General features: G+C 43.6%; 1 protein-coding gene across 7 annotated transcripts in view; it reads left to right on the forward strand.

Annotated features, from left to right (window-relative positions):
• Nucleotides 1–19,504, forward strand: part of AGAP1 (ArfGAP with GTPase domain, ankyrin repeat and PH domain 1) — a 365,836-nt gene that overhangs the window by 71,942 nt on the left and 274,390 nt on the right. For 3 of the 7 annotated variants that reach the window (XM_082055527.1, XM_082055529.1, XM_082055528.1), the window contains exon 1: nucleotides 3,836–5,095. The exons of the other annotated variants lie outside the window; for them this stretch is intronic. In XM_082055527.1, coding sequence (XP_081911653.1) covers nucleotides 3,931–5,095 — 1,165 coding nt within the window. In that variant the 5' untranslated portion in view covers nucleotides 3,836–3,930. Of the gene's footprint in view, nucleotides 1–3,835; nucleotides 5,096–19,504 lie in introns of those variants that run through there. 7 annotated transcript variants of the gene reach the window in all.

A 19,504-nucleotide genomic window follows, 5' to 3' on the forward strand; every position in this document is an offset into this window, starting at 1 on the left:
CATGTGGATTAACATAAATTATTGCCATTTATTGCTGAAAAAGCGAGACTCTAAATTATAGTAGAGTTCTTCTCTTGTGTGGAACATGTTTATGCATTTGAAGTCACCAGGCTGGGTTTTGCTAGTTTGCTGGCCATGTTGTGAGATGAGCTAACGACCTGTGTGAAAAATCAAAATACCATATTGCGTGTATACAAAAGGCTTTATATAGCCTCTAAAGATGCACTGAGTTTTGGTTTTGTTCCTGATTAAGTTCTTCAAAGTAGTGTAGATAGGCCTGATCTCAGCAGTAGAAAGAAAAGTGGCAAGTATGACCTTTGAACAGCTATGTTGAATGGAGGATTACATGGAACGGCTTTTCACTGTGACTATATTTGAGGGACAATTAGACTTTGTAAAGCAAAATACTTCAGAGGTATTTAATGAACTTGGCAGATGGTAGTACAGTCATTTGCAATTTTTGGGTTGGGTAGGATACACGATGGATATATACTCCTGTGTCATTCCCGTCTTGTTGGTGAAGCCCCATATTGATCGTGTGTGTTGTGCTTTATGCTTCCAGCTGCCTGCAGAATAAAAGGTAACTGGGAGCTGCTGCCGAGGGCCCTTCAGGACACAAGGCGTAGGCTTTAAGCCAAGTGAGTTGTTTGGGTTGGCTGCCCTGACTTCTGGCTGCTCTTGTCCCAGGGCCTGAGGGACTTCTGATCTGGGATGGGATCTGTGGTAACTGTGATGGGAGGAGTAGTAGGGCAGGAGGGAACAGGCTGCTGCTGCTCAAGCTGCTGGGACTTCAGCCCACTTGGGGTGGGTGCAGTGAAGTGAATGCTACATGTGGGCTACAGGCACAATCCCTTGAGTTAAGGTATTGCCTAGGCCAGCTGTGTGTCTCCGTGGTAACTCTGGACCTCTTGCAGAAAATTCATCATGAAATCCCTTATTCTGTGAATTATGCCCTTGCTTCAAGGTAAGCTGATTATTGTATTTCTAATGACAGATTCCTTTAAACTGGAGTAGTTTCTCAGTCTGGTGGTGAAGAGAGACAACAGGACCAGCAAATGATGGTCTCTGAACTGCCAGCAAAGTCAGTTGTGTTACAAGAAGTCTTACTTACAAGACTTACAAGAAGCTGCAGAGTGGTGAGTTGTGATGAGTTGTCAGCTCGAGCAGCAGAGCGACCTCCGAGTATGATTTACTACGTGTAGAAGAGCTGTTGCAGCATCTCAAACCCGACGATGGTTGTGAATACTTGCACCACCGGTGTGATGGTAGCCCAGGGACCCGGAGCAGAGCCGCCGGGGGCCGGCCCTGAAGGCGGGCAAGGTCCCGGGCAGCTCCGGGGCTCGGTGCGGGGAAGGAGGGGGTGGATGCTCCGCAGAGGGCTGAAAGAATGTGCCGGCTATTTGTCTGCGCTTAAAAGTGGTTCCTGTGAAGGGGTCTGTCATCCCGGGAGGATGAAAAATGGTTGATTCCACTCCTGGTAAGAAGCTGCGTTGCTGGCGCGGCGCGCTGGAAAGTGCGGCCTGGATTTGTCTGGAGGATGCGATCGGCAAGTCGTGAATGTTAGTGCGCTACATTGTGTTACAGTGGCTGAAGTCTAGTGGTTTAAAGCACATCTTATTTAGTAAAGCGTGTATCTTTTTGTTTCAAATTATTATTCGTGTATTTCTTATTAGGCACATTTTTCATCGCAGGTTCTGCTCCCCTCCTGCCCCATTTAGAAATACATATTGAAAATGAACTTAGGGATGTCAGAAAAATGGAAAAATCTGCCATCATTCTGTGGTAGTGAATGAGCATTTCGAAGGAACTGGAAGTGGCTGTCAGCCTTGTCAAGTGTGGCCAGGGAGGTTGTGGAGTCTCTTACTCTGGAGACATTCAAAACCCACCTGGACACCTTCCTGTGTAACCTCATCTAGGTGTTCCTGCTCTGGCAGGGGGATTGGACTGGATGACCTTTTGAGGTCCCTTCTAATCCCTGACATTTTGTGATTGTGTAATTCTGTGATGTTGGGTTGTGCTTAAGACTTTTTCTCTAGGGCTGGTCTTGATCAGGTATCTGCTCAAGATACATTCAGTGATGAATAGAGCAAAGATCAATAATAAATGTTAATTATTCAGCGTTAAAGACAAGAGCATCTGTCATATCTGGAGAATTGAGTTAAATCATCAATTCAGTGTCCCAACTGTTAATCGATCCACAGCATGTGCTGCAGGATCCCATTGTCATCAGTAAACTAATGTGGACAGTAGCTGGAACCCAGAGCATCCTTACTACCTGTGTGCATCTGGTGCGAGAATACAACCTCCTACCTGAAATGCTCCTGGGGTGTGTCCTGCCCAGCTCATGTGTTTCCCAGTCTGGTACTGAGGTATGTGTCTGGGGAGCACTTAAATAGAAGCTTTTATCATCTTTGCTTTCTTCTGCATGATTTTTGAAGCCATCTTGGTAGTGACTTGCCTTGATGGCTTTGGGATTCACTTGTTTGAGTTACATTTTCACTTTCCTTAATTTTTACTTGTTTACTGTTTTTTTTGAACCCAATGGGTATTGTTAAAAAATGATTGCTTGGAAGAGATGTACATAGCAGTTGAAGGTAGTTTTTCAAGCTTGACTTTTAAATAATATTATGCATGGGACCTAGAAACCTTATTCTTAATATTGTTTGATTTCTGATGTCTGCCACCATAGCTTACTAATGACTTTTTTTTTTTGTAGTATGGATACGTATTAGGTAATGACTTTATCTCTCATTTGGACTGCTAGAGCATTGGCAAGCTGGGTGTGAAAGTATAATAGTGCATGTTGTACTGTCTTCCGAGTCTGTAAAAGAGACAGTTTCTGTTGAAACCACTGATGGTTAAGGCTGTGGTTGGTCAGTTTCTTGCATGACTAACCACACAGTAATGTGGCTCTCTAACTGTGCAAAGTGTTATCCATAACAAACATCAATTAAGGACAATCACAGTTGAGAAATAGATCAATGACAGATAAATCTGACTCTGTGCCAAGATACGCTGTCTCAAGTGCATGGGCAGTGCAGACCTTGCTCTTGTGTAGTCTTGGATAAACCCTTGTCCTGCTGGCTGACTCGTGTCAGGTGTAGCCACATCGCTCCCCTTCACAGAGCAGACTTGTAAGAAGGAAAACCAGCGGGGTGTGAGAGCCTGCTCTTCCTCCCCCATGAGCCCAGTCCTCGACACCCCCTCCCCTGTGCATCGTGCTGCGCCGCTTTCCTCCCGCTCCTCGCCGACCGGGCTCCACTCCGGCGCTTGGGGGAGCCCCGGCTGCCGCGGCCGAGCGCTGCCCGCCCGCCCCGCCGCGCTGCCCGCCCAGGGCCGGGCGCTCCGGCTCCCGCTGCGCCTGCGGACGGCGGCGGTTTCGTTTCGAAACGGGCCCCCTTCCAGCCCAGCCGGGGCAGCGAGCTGACGCTGCCCGCCTCTGCTCTGTCCTATTAATCGGATTTACTCGGCGGAGGGGAAAAAGAAAAAAAGGGACGCAAGATCGGCAAACGTGCAGCCTGCCTGTAAACAATGAAATTGAAGGCGGCTGCCGCTGCTGCTCTAATCCCCTGAATACCGGACCGTGCTTCTCCCAAGCAATGCATTTTGGGATCCGCAGGAGGATGCATGCGGTTGCTGCATGGATTTAGCTGGTCCCTCCATGTCTCTTCGGAAGGGGCCGGGAGGGCTGCACGGCGCTGACATGGACGCCGGCCGCCGGCGGGGAGCGATGCCGGAGCGGAGCTGCTGCCGCTGAAGCTGGGTGACTCCCCGAGAGGGCTCTGACACTGCGAGGATTTTTATTTTTTCCTTTTTTTTTAATTATTTTTTTTATTGGGTTGGAGTGGTTTGTCGTTCTGCATTTCGATTCGCTGTTCCGGATCCTCACGTCTCTCTCCGGCAACGGGCACGCCGTGATGCCCGAGCTGGATGCTGCTCCCTGAAGGGCGGGGAGCAGCGGGGGGAAACATGTATCTCCTGGACAGCAGCGAGCCGCCGGCCGCCGCCTCCTCTCCGGAGGGGATGCAGCGGGGGACGCCCCAGAGGAAAACCGTCTACCGCATCTCTGTCACCATGGTGAAGAAGGAGCTGCTGGGGCCGGACAGCGGCCATCCCGGCCCGGAGCTCCCTCGCCATGGGCGGCGTGGGGGGAGCCGACCGCCGGGCTCTTCCAGCCTCACCAGGGCCGGGCTGCTGCTGGTGGAGGAGGAGGAAGGCGAGGAGGAGGGCGAGGAGCGGGACCGAGTCCCTAGTCCCTGCGGTTTCCGCAACTTCAGGACCCTCAGCACCGGGCAGCTGGAGCTTGGCCGTCTCAAGGTGCCGCGGAGAGCGGGCCAGCCCTTCCCCACCGAGCTCGCCCTCGGGCGGCCGCGGGGCAGCGCTTCCCCGGAGGGAAGCGTCGAGGCGCCGGCAGCTGCCCGCGGTGGGGCTGGAGCCGCAGCCTCCCCCGGGGAGGAGGAGGATGATGATGATGGGGAGCCGGGGACCCGCGGCCAGCCCTCGGGCGAGGCCCCGCAGGCCGGGGAGCGGGGACAGAGCCCATGGCGGCAGCCTGGCCTGCTGCGGCGGAGCTTCAGCTTCAGGCACTGGAGCGGCGGGGGAGAGCTGCCGCGGATGCGGGCGCTGGGCCGGGTGCGGCGGCACAGCAGCTCCGGCTGTCTCCCCGGGCCGCCGCCGGGCCAGGGGGCTGAGCCGCAGGGCTCGCCACCCGCCGTCGTCCCCGCCGTGGTTCCCCCTGAGAAGCGCAACACGCTGGACGTGGGCGAGGTGCTGAGCCAGGCGGACCCGCTCTCCCAGCTGGAGCGCTGGGAGCGGAGCAAGAGCAAGAACCGGACCCTGGATAACAGCGACCTGCAGCGGCTCTCCGAGCGGCTGGGGCGCGAGGGCCCCGCCGCCGCCCATGAGCACCGGCTGCTGCGCTTCTTCAGCGGCATCTTCGCTCGCAAGGACGGCACCGCCAGCCTCTTCGGCAGCCCCCACGGGCGGTCCCCTCGCAGCAGCTTCTCCAGGTCCAGGGCTTATTTTAGCAGCCTCAGGAAAGCCACCGTGGATATGCAGTCCAGCTCCGAGAGCATCAATGGGTCCCCCCACAAAGGTGCCCTTCCTTGTCTCATCTGGGGGGGTATTTGCTGCAAAGCTCTGCGTCATTGTTAAAGGGTGGTAGGCTAAAAGGACCCTGGTGTGTGAGGAGAGAGGATGCTGGGGATACACGATGGTTGTATATAATAGTGGGTGTTGCAGGTTTTCAAGTGTGTGATAGTGCTCTTTTCTCAGGTGCATTCCTTAGCAGCTCTGATGGCGACACATCAGACTGTGTGCCTCCTGAACCTAGAAGCACTCTCTGGGTTGATTGATGGTGGATTCTAGGACAGCTGAGTGAGGCAAGTGTAGCTTGTTTAATTATGGAGTGGAAGCTGAACTCCTGTGCTGCTGTATGTAGGTCACTGGGTGGCCCAGTGCTGCACAGCACTGGGACTTTCCCCGTTTGGAATCCCAAGTAGGGGTTATGGTGGTCAGAAATATCTCTGATTGAGGTAGAGGAGTAGGTGAATACTGATGTAAATGCGTTGTAAATCCTAAACATTTGTTGTCACAACAGAACTTAAACTGAGTATGATATTTTTTAAAAAGACACAGCACAAACTCAGAAACTGTGCCCTCTGAGTTATTTTATATGGCTGCATACAAGTCAAGACTTCAACTAGCCAAACTGTTGCCAATTCTAGATGGAAATAAAATTGGGAAATCTCGGATTTGTGAATCCCTAGGATACAAGAAAAAACTTGAAAAATAACCTTACTGTGGGATGGATGTCAGGAGCTGACTAACTGCTTTCTGTGTGGATCTGAAAGGATCACGGTAACGTTGACTGGGACACGTTAAACCAGAAATGCTGGTTGAGGAGCTTCATTGTAAGATGGTGTGCTTTCTTCCTAGCTGTGCTTTTCAAATCTTTAATAGGTATCTGTTATGAAACATTTAACTAGTAATTATAGTAGCCTTTGAGCATGAAGTTGTTATCAATGTGGCAAATGATCTGTAAGTTCCTATTTTTTAAAAGTACAGTCCTCAATTAGGAAGATGAAGCTTTCTGTAAGGCACGGTAGAAGATGATGTAAAATTGGGCTGAGGTGGTTTATTGTGTGGAATATCAATATCAGGAGATGCCTTGTGGTGCTACCAGCCCGTTACAGCTCCAGAAGTCCTGCTACGAGTGGTGTGTGCCTGGAGTTAGAGGCACAAGGAGCAAAGCCAAATATTTAGACCGAGTAACTGAGGATTGTAATATTTTATTGATGCAGAGGCATTCATGTGGGCTTATAATAATCTTGACGGAAATTGTGGTCTGACCTTGGTTAAAGTTTGAGGTAACCACAACAGAGAATTGCTTCATACAACTATTTATGCCTGTCCTGTGCCAGTATGCTTAAACTGTTACCCTGTTTTAACAACGTACAGTCATATACTTGGAGCACAGTCCTTTCAGCCCAGGATAAGTTGAACGTTTCAGTTAATCAGTAACCCATTGCTACACGGCATTAAGATGTTCTGGAGAGGTTTTTCCTGTATGTGTTAGTGTCAAGTTTATCTGATGAAAATAAGCTTTGAGGCTTGTCTTCCAGAAAAGTGCGTCCTGGGACCAGTGATGTGGTTGCATATTGGTAGCGGTGTGTCAGGTGTGTTGCGGGGTAGCAGGTCCAGCGTGCTCTGCCACTTTCTCCTTTTTCCCAGGGAAGTGCAGTTCAGCTTTTGCTGTCAGAAAAGAAGTCTCTGCACAGTTTCAGCTATTGCTTATTGATGTCTTCCAGAAAGTGTAAGTTTAAACTATTTTGTCTTTAATTTCCACTATTTTTTCTTAGGAAGAAATGCTTTGTGAGATGTGATTAGCGTGCTCAATATATTTTAATATTTTAAGATTGTAACGAGCTGCAATTCAGCCAAGATTTGTGTATTTTGTTTCTGTAGTTGATATGAAATTGTTATAGTCCTTGCAGTTCAGTGCCTCAATTCAGGAGCAGGCGTGGTGACACAGGTCACATCTTGATTTTAATGTTTGGGATTTTTTTCCCCCCTCTGTAACCGGCTGCAAAAATAAGCTTTATTTCTTGACGCTTGCTTCCCTTGTGCTGTTGGTATTCTGCATGCTTGGTGCTGTATGTGAGTTACTTGACTTTCTATACAAGGCTTACCTCAGGTCTGTAGGGAAAAAAGTAGAAGTTCTAAGCTGTGTACTTGCTGGTATTTTCAGTTTGAAATAATCACCCAATTGCAACATCTGGGTGACAATCTTTCTTGAAAAACTGTTCCTGACTAACTTAGTCAGGTAATATACTATTGAACAAGCTGAAATTACAGAATTTTTAAAGCGAAGGAGTAAAAAATATTTAAATCTACCTTTTTTTGATCATTACCGAGTTTGACTTGTGAAGTGGGCAAAGGTTGATTTTTGGGGAATTAGGCTTTATAATGTCCGTAAACTTGCCTCTGGGCATCAAGCGTTTTCCTTTTCTACTTCCAAACCTCATTTGTTGTGGCATTGTTGGGCTCAAGTCCCATTGTAAGCAACAATTCTCAAAGCTTTCATTAGTAGTGATGGAGCAAGGGGTTCAAACATATTCTTCCTAGCTAAGGTGAACTGCAATTCCAGGTCACTTAAGTGTTAATCAAATTCCTTTCCTGCAAGTTAACTTTTAAAAGAAAAGCTGAAGGTGAAGTGGCCTGTCTACCAGTCACCAGGTACCTGTCTTTTGGATATTGTTTGTGGTCTTCACTTCTGCAAGGACTGCAGTGTTAGCAAGTCTTTTTCTTCATGGCTAGCTTTGTGTTAGGAATACATAAGTGGTTTTGTCCATTTTTAAATAATAGTTACACAGTAAGCTAATCCTGTACTAATGCTGCTTTTCTAATATTGGAGTATTTTCCATCAAAATATCAAATTATTAGTTTCACTTCTCCCCGATTTTAATACTACTGTCTTGTCTTCAATCTGTAAATTCATTTATTTGAAGCAAGAAAAGTTCTTATGTATTCACCACCAGTACCCCCAAAGGAAAAAAAAAAAGATAAGCTTCCTTAAACTTAAAGGAAGAGAAGCTATTTTTGCCTTAAAACTATTTAGGGGAACTTGTCAAGGGAAATGTTGTTCCTTGTCTAAACTTTTTTCCCCTTGAAGTCTTAAAGCTTCTTTCATGATGAGAGGAACTCTTGCTGCTCTGGAGAAGGAGAATGGCAATGGGGCGGTGGGGTTTTAAAATAGAGGTTTCTTTTTCAGTGGTTCTCGCTTGTTGCTTTTGTTTTCGGATAACTTTGTTTCAATAACCCTTCTTTAGGATGTACTAAGCAGATTTGTAGATCAGAATTGTAGACTATCAAAAAGAATATCGTTATAATATGATAAACCACTCTTGTGAGTTGTTTTTTATTTTCCTCCCTGAGGTTTTAGAGGAGTTAATTTTAAGCTCTTATCTCAGATTCTCTGCAGTTTGTAGCCATGGGAAGTGGAGGGAAGCTGATGAGTGATCTCTGTTGAAGGCCTCCAGTCTTTTCTTGCAGAGCCTTGCTTGACATAATTCTTATTAGTTCTGTGTCATCTCCTGCTTACTACCCCAATGCCGTCGCCACTCTTTTATGCTGCTGGCATTTCCAGCACCAGCCCAGTAAACCTGTGCACTCATATGGGTGAGCAGGCAAATCTTGGAGCGCATGAGATTTGGGCAATGTGATGCAAATGTCTTGGAACTGGTCCCGCGTAGCTCCACATCTTGTAGCTGCAGGTTTTTGGTGCCATGCTGGTATAAACATACTCTTTTTCGATAATGGAGAGTCCGTTTCTTTAATGGACTAAAAGTCTTCTAGCTGTTTCAGTTATTGTGAGTGTTGTCCAGACATGGTTACAAAAATAAAATCTAGCAGATAAATAGATTGCGTTGGGGTTAAGCATTGTCAAGTATTGTCTAAGAGGGTTTTTTATTATTATTTGTTGAGTAGGTCTTGTGTCAAGCAGAGTGATTGCCAGCTGCACTGATACAGCCAGATGATTAAGAACTGAACTGGTATTAAGGTCACTGACTGAATTAGAAAATGAGATGGATTAATGTTTGCACAATATTGAAGTGTATGCCAGATGCTAGCAGTCATGATCTTTGTTTCTCTGTTAAAATTGAAAAGAAATGTAGAATTTTATTGTTGTTCTGTATGAACTTGATAGTCTAGTGGCAGTAATGGGTAGGTTTCTTGGGACAGATCACTGAATACTTCTGTGAAAACGTTGTGCAGGCATTCATCTCCATTCCATTACAAACCAAGCTCTGTAAATTAAATTAATGTAACTTCTTGTTTTGCCAGAGATCTGCCTGTCGCTTGGTTTACCACTACAATGTTGTGTTGATCTGATGACGCTCATGTAGATGACCAAAACACAATTTGCACAAGGAAAAGGAACATTTAAACCATGATATTCTTGTTCCTTTCCTCCTAATTACTTATTCTGAATTGGAGGGTGCTCAGTGTGGCAAGAAGGATAAGGTTACTCTGGAACTGTTTCCTAATCGCAGTGAGTCTGGAGTTAATGACAGAGCATTTGTTTTTTCAGAAGTGGAGTCTGGGGTGGCATGTGAGCTCTTTTCTGAGACCAAAGGAAGGGTTTAAGTTACTCACAGTTGCTGCAAACAGAGGAGAACTTCAAACTTTGCTGCTTCAGCCATTAACAGTTCTTGGATGTCCAAGTTACTGGATGTAATGATCATTTTCCGCTAGAAAATGGAATCACTTGTACCAGGTGCTGAACCCTTATTCTCTTCAGTAGTTGGGCAGCCAGAGTTTCAATTGCTCCGTCTGACAAAACATAGTTTCAGAGCAGCATTAAGTTATGTTGGACTCTATGATCCTGAGGGTTTCTTCTAACTGAAATGATTCTGTGATTCTGTGCTACACAATGTCAGCTCATGAGTAGAGTTGCATTCAAATTTTAGTTTCCTAGATCACCACTGAAGAATCACTTAGGTGCGTTCTGAATGAGCAGTCTGGTGCTCTACAGCAGAGCAAATGCTGATGCTGCTGATGAACACTGGTAGTTTAATACTGATTGCTGAAGTACAGCTGTCCAGTTACCAAATGATTTGTGTATGGTGGTAGCTGAAATAACATGTGACTATTGCTTTCTTTGGCATGGTTATAACCTTAGAAGTAGATAGCTGGAAAGCAGAGAGTGAGTGGACATCTCTTTCAAATGCCTGCATATTCATGTTTGTTTTGAGCTGCATAGGGTTAAAAAACGTCATTAATGCAGACTATTAATGTAGTAGTGTTGGTTTTGATAACTGGTGTTAGGATTTCCCCATGGCAACTGGAGTAAACACATGGGGAAAGGCGGTTTCTGCCAAAAAATACAGAATGGGCTTTTTCATGTGTGAGGAAAAAGAAATGTCAGTATATTGAACTAGAGAAACTATCATCTATTCTGTTCATGAAAAGCATCCAACATAAAGCTATTATCTTGATGGAAGTATAAAATAGGGCGTTTGATTTGGATGTTTGGCTGGTATATAATGACAGTGTTTGACAAATACTTCTGCTTTATTGACAAAATAGTACCAAATGTTTTCTTACAATGAAACAGACAACAAATACCATCAATATAATAAGCATACAGTGCAATATAGCTTCCTACAATTTTTTTCTTACTATCGCAGAAGGCGCTAACACAAGTTAAATGGTGGGGCTTGTTATTTATTGAGGTTTTCTTAGGGGATTAGAAGGCGAGCGAGGTGGGGTGACTTGGCTTTCCATGCTGCAGCTGCTCAGTAACAGCTGTAACCGGTTTGGAATGGGCAGGCACTCGGGGCAACACATTTGTCATGAGGGTTAGTTTCTGCATCGGTTAATAGTCTCGAGAATCTTGATCAGTGTAATTTGAAGGAATATTTGTGGCGTGGGTTCACTTAAGTTAACATTTAACTTCATGCATAGTGCTTGTTTTCATGTTTTGGCTTCCGTACTTTGAGGTTGCACAGATGAAGATGTAAAGGTCACTTGTCTGAAGTTATAATACAAACTAAATCTCTAAGCATATTAAGACGTTACAGAAAGGTCTTTATGAGAAACCCCCATGGGATCTGGCCATAATGTCAGATACAGTAACTGTGATTTATGAAGTAGGAACATATCTATTTCCGGGTTGTAAATATTCCCCTTGAGTGGTATACAAAGTTGTGTCTAGTTGATATGGGAGACGTTATTTGTAAATTACCTGAGACCCATTATTTGTGACTTTATTTTCATTAGCTTATAAATGGAGAGAACTGGTAAATATAAAAATTCAGCAGTGTCAGTTCTAGTTACATCAAACAACTTTCAATTGATGATGTTTCTCAACTCCTGAGCTTGGTGAAGTTAATTTCAGCCTTGGAGGTATTTATTAAGAAATAACGTAGAAGTTTCTTGGAAAGATCCTAGTGTTAGAAAAGAGTTCTTGTTCTTCACAGCACCCAAAATACAATGTGGTTCAAATGCCTGTGAGTTACGTTTCCATTTTGTGGATGAAGCCCCGTAGCAGATCTTTTTTTCTGGGAAGTGTTCAATGCTGATGTTTTACAACTTGGATTTGATGGGGAGCTCAAGTCCTGTGCTGGTTGCTGCCAACTCCTCACACTTCCAAGTTATTTATAACACCTCTTTGTTTGTTTGTGTGTATTTGTCACTGGCTTGTGTGGCTGGTTTGCTAGAGAGTATAGATTCCTAAAAATACTGTTTTATTTGTGTTGGACTAAGTGCGTATATACATATGTGCTTTTGGGGAAGAGGATTCTGTAACAGTGATGCTGTTTTGTGTATCATATTCCCATGCAAACAGTCACTTAATGGCAGTGCTTATGTATTAAATGTGAGGAAAAACTATTTTTAAACGTGGGTCCTAAGCTACTTAGTGAAGTTGAATTTATGATTGTATTTGTCAGGATACGTAATGCATGTCATCAAGATGCACTTGCTCCTTAGTTTCTTAGTTTCTCTGCTGCTAGTTGCATACGTTATTTGGGTCTAAAGTGGATGATGATTCATCTTTGTCTTGATGTGAAATTAATGAGTTACTCCTTCCTCTTGCTATCAAGTAGCACTTTTTTTTTTTTTTTTTTTTTTTTTAGACTGAACTCTGAAAAATTAGTGGCCTTTAGCCCTGCTAGTGTTGCTTTGTGTAGCATTCCTGCAGAGATGATGCTCTCCCCATAGCTTCCAAAACCCAAAGCCTTCTTTGGGATGAGCGTCAGAATGACATACCGCCTGAAACATCTGCTCTTCCAGGGCTGTTGTTGCGTTTGTATCGGGGGTAGACTGCCTGGGAAACTGGGATGTTGACCTAAATGTTCCTTGTGCAACATCCTAGTTCAGAAGCTCCTCTTTTCAGCGATAGAGAAATATTTATGTTGGCAAGGCAACAGCTTTTCTGTCTCTATCTCTGTGTCCTGCAGGGAAAAAAATCTTATTTTGTGCTCATGGAGGATACAAGGTTTAACTCTTCTGTAGTTTTAATTATTAAAGCTGTTAAAATTGGATGTGCATTGCTCTTCACTACTTTCATGGGATTATGCCCAGGACTTGCAGAGAAATCTGATTTTTTTTCTAGGCTGACTTGAGTTGAAAATCACCTGGTTTGCCACATTCTTGACAGCAGATGGTTGGTTTCCTTGCTGAGGCTGTTCTTCCTTACAGCCCAGTGTGGCAGGTAGTCACTGGTTGTCACTGGTATACCTTTTGCTCTGTATGTCCTCTTGTCCTCTCCTCTTTGCTGTCCTGTATCTCCATTAAGGTACTTTATTATAATTATTGTCTTAAAGTTCGCTTCTGAGTTTACTTCTCATTCCCTTTGTAATCCTTTATAGAGAACCTTGTTGTCCCAAGTATTGTCAGGGTAGAAAATAGACAAATACAAGTAACTTTTTCCAACCAATCTATGATCTTACACAGTGATGTCCAACTTCATTCCTTGAAGATGAAGGTGGTGTTTTTCACTAAATAGCTAAAAGAACTGAAGTCGTCTTATCTAGGGACAATGCTCGGGTAGGAAGCAAATCCATCTATGCCTGTCTTTATTTTCCTGTGAAGGGACAGGGTTTATTCTGCTCGTTTCTGGAGTTGGCTTCAGACCTTTGTGACTCCTGATGCTGGACAATGAAAATCTTTGTATGAACACTTTCCCTGTTGAAAAGGTTGTTTTGCTTTAACCTTTCGATTAGAATCAATTAGAAGCTAAACCAAGCAATTTTGAAGCAGGTATGATTCTGAGTATTGTCAGGGAACCCACTGAGTGTGTGTAGTATGTTTTGTAACACATGCAATAAGCAGGTGTTGGTGGTGCTGTGTAGAGTGAGCAGAAGTATGTGTGTCTTCTTCCACAGGTGAACCTTCCTTGAGCTATTCATATGGCTTTGCTAGTCCTTAATCTTTGTATTTCCCATATTAAGAAAGCTATACAGCTGGGCTGCTGGTTTTGTAACCACAAGTGACGAGTGTATGTTCTTCAAACTGAACCTTAGCTCTTGAATGTCTGCTGCTGCTTTGTAAATGGGGGTTGCTCTTTGCTGGGGAAAGGTTTTGCTGAAGACAAAGGCAGACCTTATTTTACTTAGCAGGAGTTCAGGAGCTATTTGAAATACTGGGTTAAAAGCAATTGAAGGCTTCTGTCTGCCCACTTGGGTCTCCAAGTTCATGTGTAGCTAGAAATGTGTTCAGGTTGCCTTGCTCCACTGCAGTTGTTTGGAGAAATGCAGCTGCTCTGCTGCCATTGTGTTCTTTTCCTTCTCCCATACGATAGCTCACCAGGCTAATGCTTTTGCACCTTCTGAGTGTAACTTAGAGCTACAGGCAAAGTGCTGATGGTTTCTTGTCCCTTCCTCCCGTGCGAAACGAGCCTGGTGCTGTGGTGTTACGTACTCACACCAGTGCTTGAGAAACTGTGACTTTGATTAATGGTTTTGACACCCAATAGTCCTGTTTTTCTGCTGATGTAAATCAGTCAGTTGTGTTTTCGAGTGAGATTTTTTTTTAGGCTATTACTTCATGTTGTTATTCCAGAGAAGTGACATCCATGAAATAATTATATTTTTTATTATAGAGGATTATTGGGTCAGCATCTTCAGTTTGCCTTGTGTGTTGACTGCCAGTTTCCTGGTGTGAAAGATGTTCTTACTTGTTAAGTTGATCAATGAAAGGTGTCTTTCAAGAAGAAGAGGCTAATTTCTATTCTCCGGAGAATGTGTTGGTTTTGATTTTGTCCCATTGGCAATGAAGTTCCTCCAATTGACAACACTGTATTGGGCAGGCTTGTGATACTCAGAAGTCGATGCAACTGGCACAGTGCTAGAGAGGTTTTTATTGCGATGTAGAGTTGTGCATGGCAGGATGGTTTGCTGGGTGCCAAAGGAAGAAGGTAACACTTAAGGACTTTTTCAGAGAAAGGCCTTTTGAAAGCGGTGGTCAGAAGTCCTTGGGAGTGCACGGCCCCTTCCAGCTCAGGTTCAAAGGCAGCCTTGGCTGTTTGCACCCACCTTCCACAAACCAGTAACATCTCTCATCGTTTTGGGTACTGCTGTGAAAGCAGAAGCCTGGAAACGTGAGAAGTGGTTAGTTTTCAGTGCTGCACACGTGGTCTGTATTAATGCAAGAAAACTGTGCAATGTGTGAGCTGTATTTCAACAAGTATGGTGCTGGTTCTCAGTGCTCCACCCTGGGGCTTTTTTGTTGGTGGCAGGCACAGCTCTGCAGTAGTCAGTCTTGCTGTTGGCTTGTTGTCAAGGCATGGACATGAGCTAAATGCCATTGAATGTGAGCAGTTCCATGTAAAATCTCCTTGATTCCTGTGTTTACTTTTAATCTCTTAAAAATACCTGAGCATAATTTATGTCTAAGAAATTCTTACATATTTTTAAGTTAGTTGAGGAGTTGGTGCTTCGTGCAGATGTTGGTATTTGAGATTATAAAGTTGTTTTGAGTGAGGAGTGAAGGTAATACAGATGAACTTCAGGGTCTGGGTTAGGTGGGAATGGGGCCCTCTGGGAGGGGACATGAAGTTCTCTGAAGAAATTCTTGATTTTCAGTTTAGATATCTGCAAAGCTTCCTGGGTGACTCAAGGCAAAGTTGTTATGAAGTTGTTTGAGAATGATAGACTATAAGAAGTGTAGGTTGAGATCAGATAAGCAAGATCTATGTTTGGCGCCTTGACTGTGTGTAAAGATATGTATGCAGGCTTGATTGTCGCAGTGTGTGTGTACTATAGGTATGGAAAATACTGTAAGTATGTTCAGCTGCATTGAAAACTTGGTTATGGGAATCCTCCCCTTTTCTTGCCCCTTCTTATCTCGTGGCCTTGTGAACACAGTGGGTGGGGAGTGAAAAGAAAAATCATGTAGTTGGTTTGCTTTGTGTTTGGACTCAAGTGTTCCTGAGATTATTACCACCTTTTAATGTCACCACCTGCATTACCTCTCCAGTCAGGCACCTTGCGTTTGTGGAAGCTCTGCAGCAGCAGGAACTTGTGTGCTTTCTTATTTCTGTGTGAGAGTGAATTACCTGCTAATGCAGTTGACCTCCCGCCCTTTGAACTGACTATTTTTAACCTGAAACACGGAGGAGACTTAATGATAAGTAGAGGCTGACCACAGGGCATTGCAGTCACCTTAAGACTTCTTATTCTAACTGCCCTGTGCCTCCAGTAAACAGAACTAATACAATGGAAGAACTTTTTCTGAAAAGCGTTTTGAGAGAATCCTAAATTAAAAAAACCCAAACCCTGTAATTCTAAATTCTAAATTATTTTCAGTTCAGTTGTGCAGTGTCATTCAGTTTAACTACAATTTAGGTACCAGAGGTCCTGGACAGATGTGCTGTGTTCTCTTGTGCTGTGTTGCCTTGTCCTGTGTATTTCTGCTGTGATTGCCAAGTTATACTTCAGTGGTTAAGCTAAAATAAAGAGATCTTTTTATTAGTTCTGTGTAAGAACACTTTATAACCCGTAATACTGTACTGAATTTTGCAGCTTACCAGCAGAAACAAATCATTTTACTTTTAAGGACAGTGAGGATTAAAGTACAGGGCTGGTTTTGTCATTTAGCTGTAGGTGTATTTTTCAGAACTGGTCATCTTTCAAACAGAGTAGCCACCAGTATTTTTATTATCTGCACTTGATGCTTTATTTAAGGAAGAGAAACTTATAGTTAGATGGATTTTACCGAAACTGTCTATGGTTAGGTGTAATGAGATGCATTTAAAACTGTTGCTGGTTTGAGTGCAAGTGAAATATCAATGTTGATTTGGAGGGACCTTTTCGTCCCTTCTGAATCAAGTCTGAAGGTCTGTGAGGAGTGAGGAAATGGTGATTTTTACCTGGAGACCGGAAAGAAAACCTGTTAGTTCTTTTCATTAGCCCTTTTATTCTGCTCCCTTGGTACAGGAATTCATTCCCAGCCCAATTTTGTGGCTGTTGGTGGCAGGAAGGTGATACTGCTGCTGAGCCAGATGATGCAGCTGTTTCCCAACATCTGTCTGCTTCGCACAACCACTGAAACATCTGCAGAACCAATATTCTTGTTTCTCACTGTCCTGGGGGCTCCAGGTGGTACATGGGAATGTCTGGGAAGTGAGACTTTCCTGGAATTACTGTGGTAGGGGAATGTAAACCTGCATTTAGAGTAAGAGACTCCAGAACTAAGTGAGATTTAGTTGCTGTGTTAATTACAGTTTTACTCTGGGTAACTGTTAAGTGATACTATGGTAACTCCCTCCTGTGATTATATGCTTTTTCCCATCAAAATGGAAGTTCCATTGTGCTTGTGGATTATGTATTTCCAGTTATATGTGTTAGTATTTCATGTAATCACACTATGTCTTTCAAACTTAATGATGAAATCACTGTAGATCCTTAATGTGTATGGGGGCACATTTTGGGCTCTTACCTACGAATCTTTTCATTCAGGTGACTTAGAAAAGAAAGCAGCAGACTGAAGGAAATTGTTCTTAGTCACTCCTGGAAGTTACTTGGGCAGGCAATGTGCATTGATTTTTCTGTAGTAACCCCCACCCCTTCTTTTCTGCAAGAAGAGGTGTTGGGACGAGGCTCCTCTTCTTTATACTGAAGGAGTATGTTCCTGTCACAGCTTGCCTTAACCTCTACCCTCGCAAAGTATGTAAGGAATTGACTGATAACAAATCTCTTTCCATCCCCAAATAAAGAAGAAATTGAGTGTGATGTGAGCACGCATGCCAGTTTGTATTTTTAGGGCCCCCCGGTTGAGACAGCGCTGTAGTCAATCTAATGTTGCACTTATGTAGTGTGGATAAAACACAAAGGGGACACAATACCCGTTTTGTGTGGAAGTACAGCTGATGGAAACTGTTCGACGTTGGGGGCTTGACAGTGTTTAGTAATGGGTGATGGAGCTGGTTACTACACAATACAGACTTATGAAGATGTGTGTAATCCTGTTTCCACAAGCACAAGACTTTAATACAGTCTTCCTTTGGTTCTAGTTGTCTTCTGAGTTGGCATCCTTGTCCCAAAATACTCTGCTGCTTGTGCGGTTGTGCTCCAAGTGTTTTGCTGGTGGTTTCTGAAGCGTGTGTGGGACTGTCTCTCACCCCCTATTGGCTTTTCCAGCCATACATTCAGTACATAAAATTCCCAGTACCACTGCTCTTGCACAGTGCATGGACTCCATTACAGCAGGACAACATGGTTCAGGCTCCAAGCAAAAGGCTGATTTCTTTTTGGACCCGATCTGAATTCCTTTCTCGCAGAATAATCCTAGGAATGTGTCGCTGCAGCCGTCACAAGCACTGCTGCCCTTTTCTGTTTACATGTGCTGTCCCTTGTCCTCCACAGTCGTACCAGCATGACAAACAGCTCTGGCATCACCATCACTACCCGGGGGAGAATGCTGGAAGTGTTTCTTGCAGAACTGTGCACTAAAAGCGGAACAGAAATCACAGCAAAACCATTATATATATATATATATATATATATATATATATATATATATATATATATATATGTTTCTGTTAAAGTTAGTAAAAATTGAATTCTGTATATTCTTTCAGTCATTCACAGGACTACCTCTAATAAATATTTGACTAATGAGCCATGAGTGTTAGATAAGAGCACAAGGAGCTTCATGTAACTTCTACAAAGGGTTTCCCTGCTATACCAGTGCTATGGTTGTGCTCAGACCACTAGAATTCAGCCTGTCAGCTTGTATCCTTCTCTGCCAGTCTCAGGAGTTGTTTTAAATTCCCTTTTTCCATGGCTTAGCATTTTTTGGGGATGTTATATATAACTTATTTATATGTAGCGTATTTTATACACTTATTTTTTTAATACTTAAATACATATATTTAAAAAAATAGAAGTCATGTTGCAATGGCTTTATTTCAGACACACTCATATGTGTATTAACTAATCTTACAGTTGTGTCTAGGCCAGTGAGCTGTCTCTCATGATTTTGGAGTCAGACCATGCGCTCTGTTTCTCTCCATTCCTGTGTCTTCTCCTTCTGGTCTTGGGAGACAGGGAAGTTTTGAGTTATAAAAGCACTTGCGTCAAACGCCAGACCATGAAATCACTTAAAATCAGTTTTGCCACCTTAATTTCTTCTTCATGTTTACTTAGAAGAATATGCACCCAACAGGCCAAACCTAGGAAAATATGATTGCGGAACCAATAAAATTAGCTGAAGATTCCCTGGTGTTGAAATAAAGTCTTTTAGCACTCTTTTTTCGTTTTGATGTCTTGTTTTTTCCAGCAGATGACTTAGGCATAAAACCTTGAGCCTCAAGGTGGTTGTGAGGCTTTTTTGTTTGGTGAGCTTTGCTTGTTTCGTTGTGGTTTTTTGTTTGTTTGTTTGGGTTTGTTGTTTTTTGTTTATTTGTTTTGTTTGTTTGTTTTCTCCTTTTTTGTTTTGTTTTGTGTTTGTCTTTTACTAGTATTATTTTAAAAGTTTTTTGGGGGCTTCTGTCGGAGATGTTGGGCACACTTTTGAGGCATGTCTCTGGGTCACTTTAACTAGGACATGAAGTGGAGACAATTAATGTAAATTCAGTTTGAATTACAGCATGGCCTTTGAAGTCTTTGAGTTTCTGGTCGCCTGAATCTTCAGGAATGAATGTGTGATTTAATTTCTATAGCAGATTTTTGAGCTAGAAACTAGGGCCATTTCATTCCTTTTAAAGCAAGAGGTTACTTAAGCGTGGGATATTCTTTTAGAATTGTGACGTTTGTGTTGTAATTCTGCTGACCTGTAGTTTCTAAACCTATGGGAGGTGGGCAGCTGTGTTGTGGTCTTCTCATTGACATCTGGGGCATCTGGCTGGAGTTTTACAGACGTGTTCTGCACATTCTGGTCCTGCTCTTAGGACAGCATACATGAAAAATGAAACACGAAGTTCAGGTTTTCAGTAGACTCTTGTGCTGTTTGTAACTTTTATCCCTGGGCATGTTATAAATCACTTCTGTAAACCATC

The sequence above is a fragment of the Streptopelia decaocto genome (assembly GCF_964273445.1).
Source record: "Streptopelia decaocto genome assembly, chromosome: 6".
NCBI lineage: Eukaryota > Metazoa > Chordata > Aves > Columbiformes > Columbidae > Streptopelia > Streptopelia decaocto.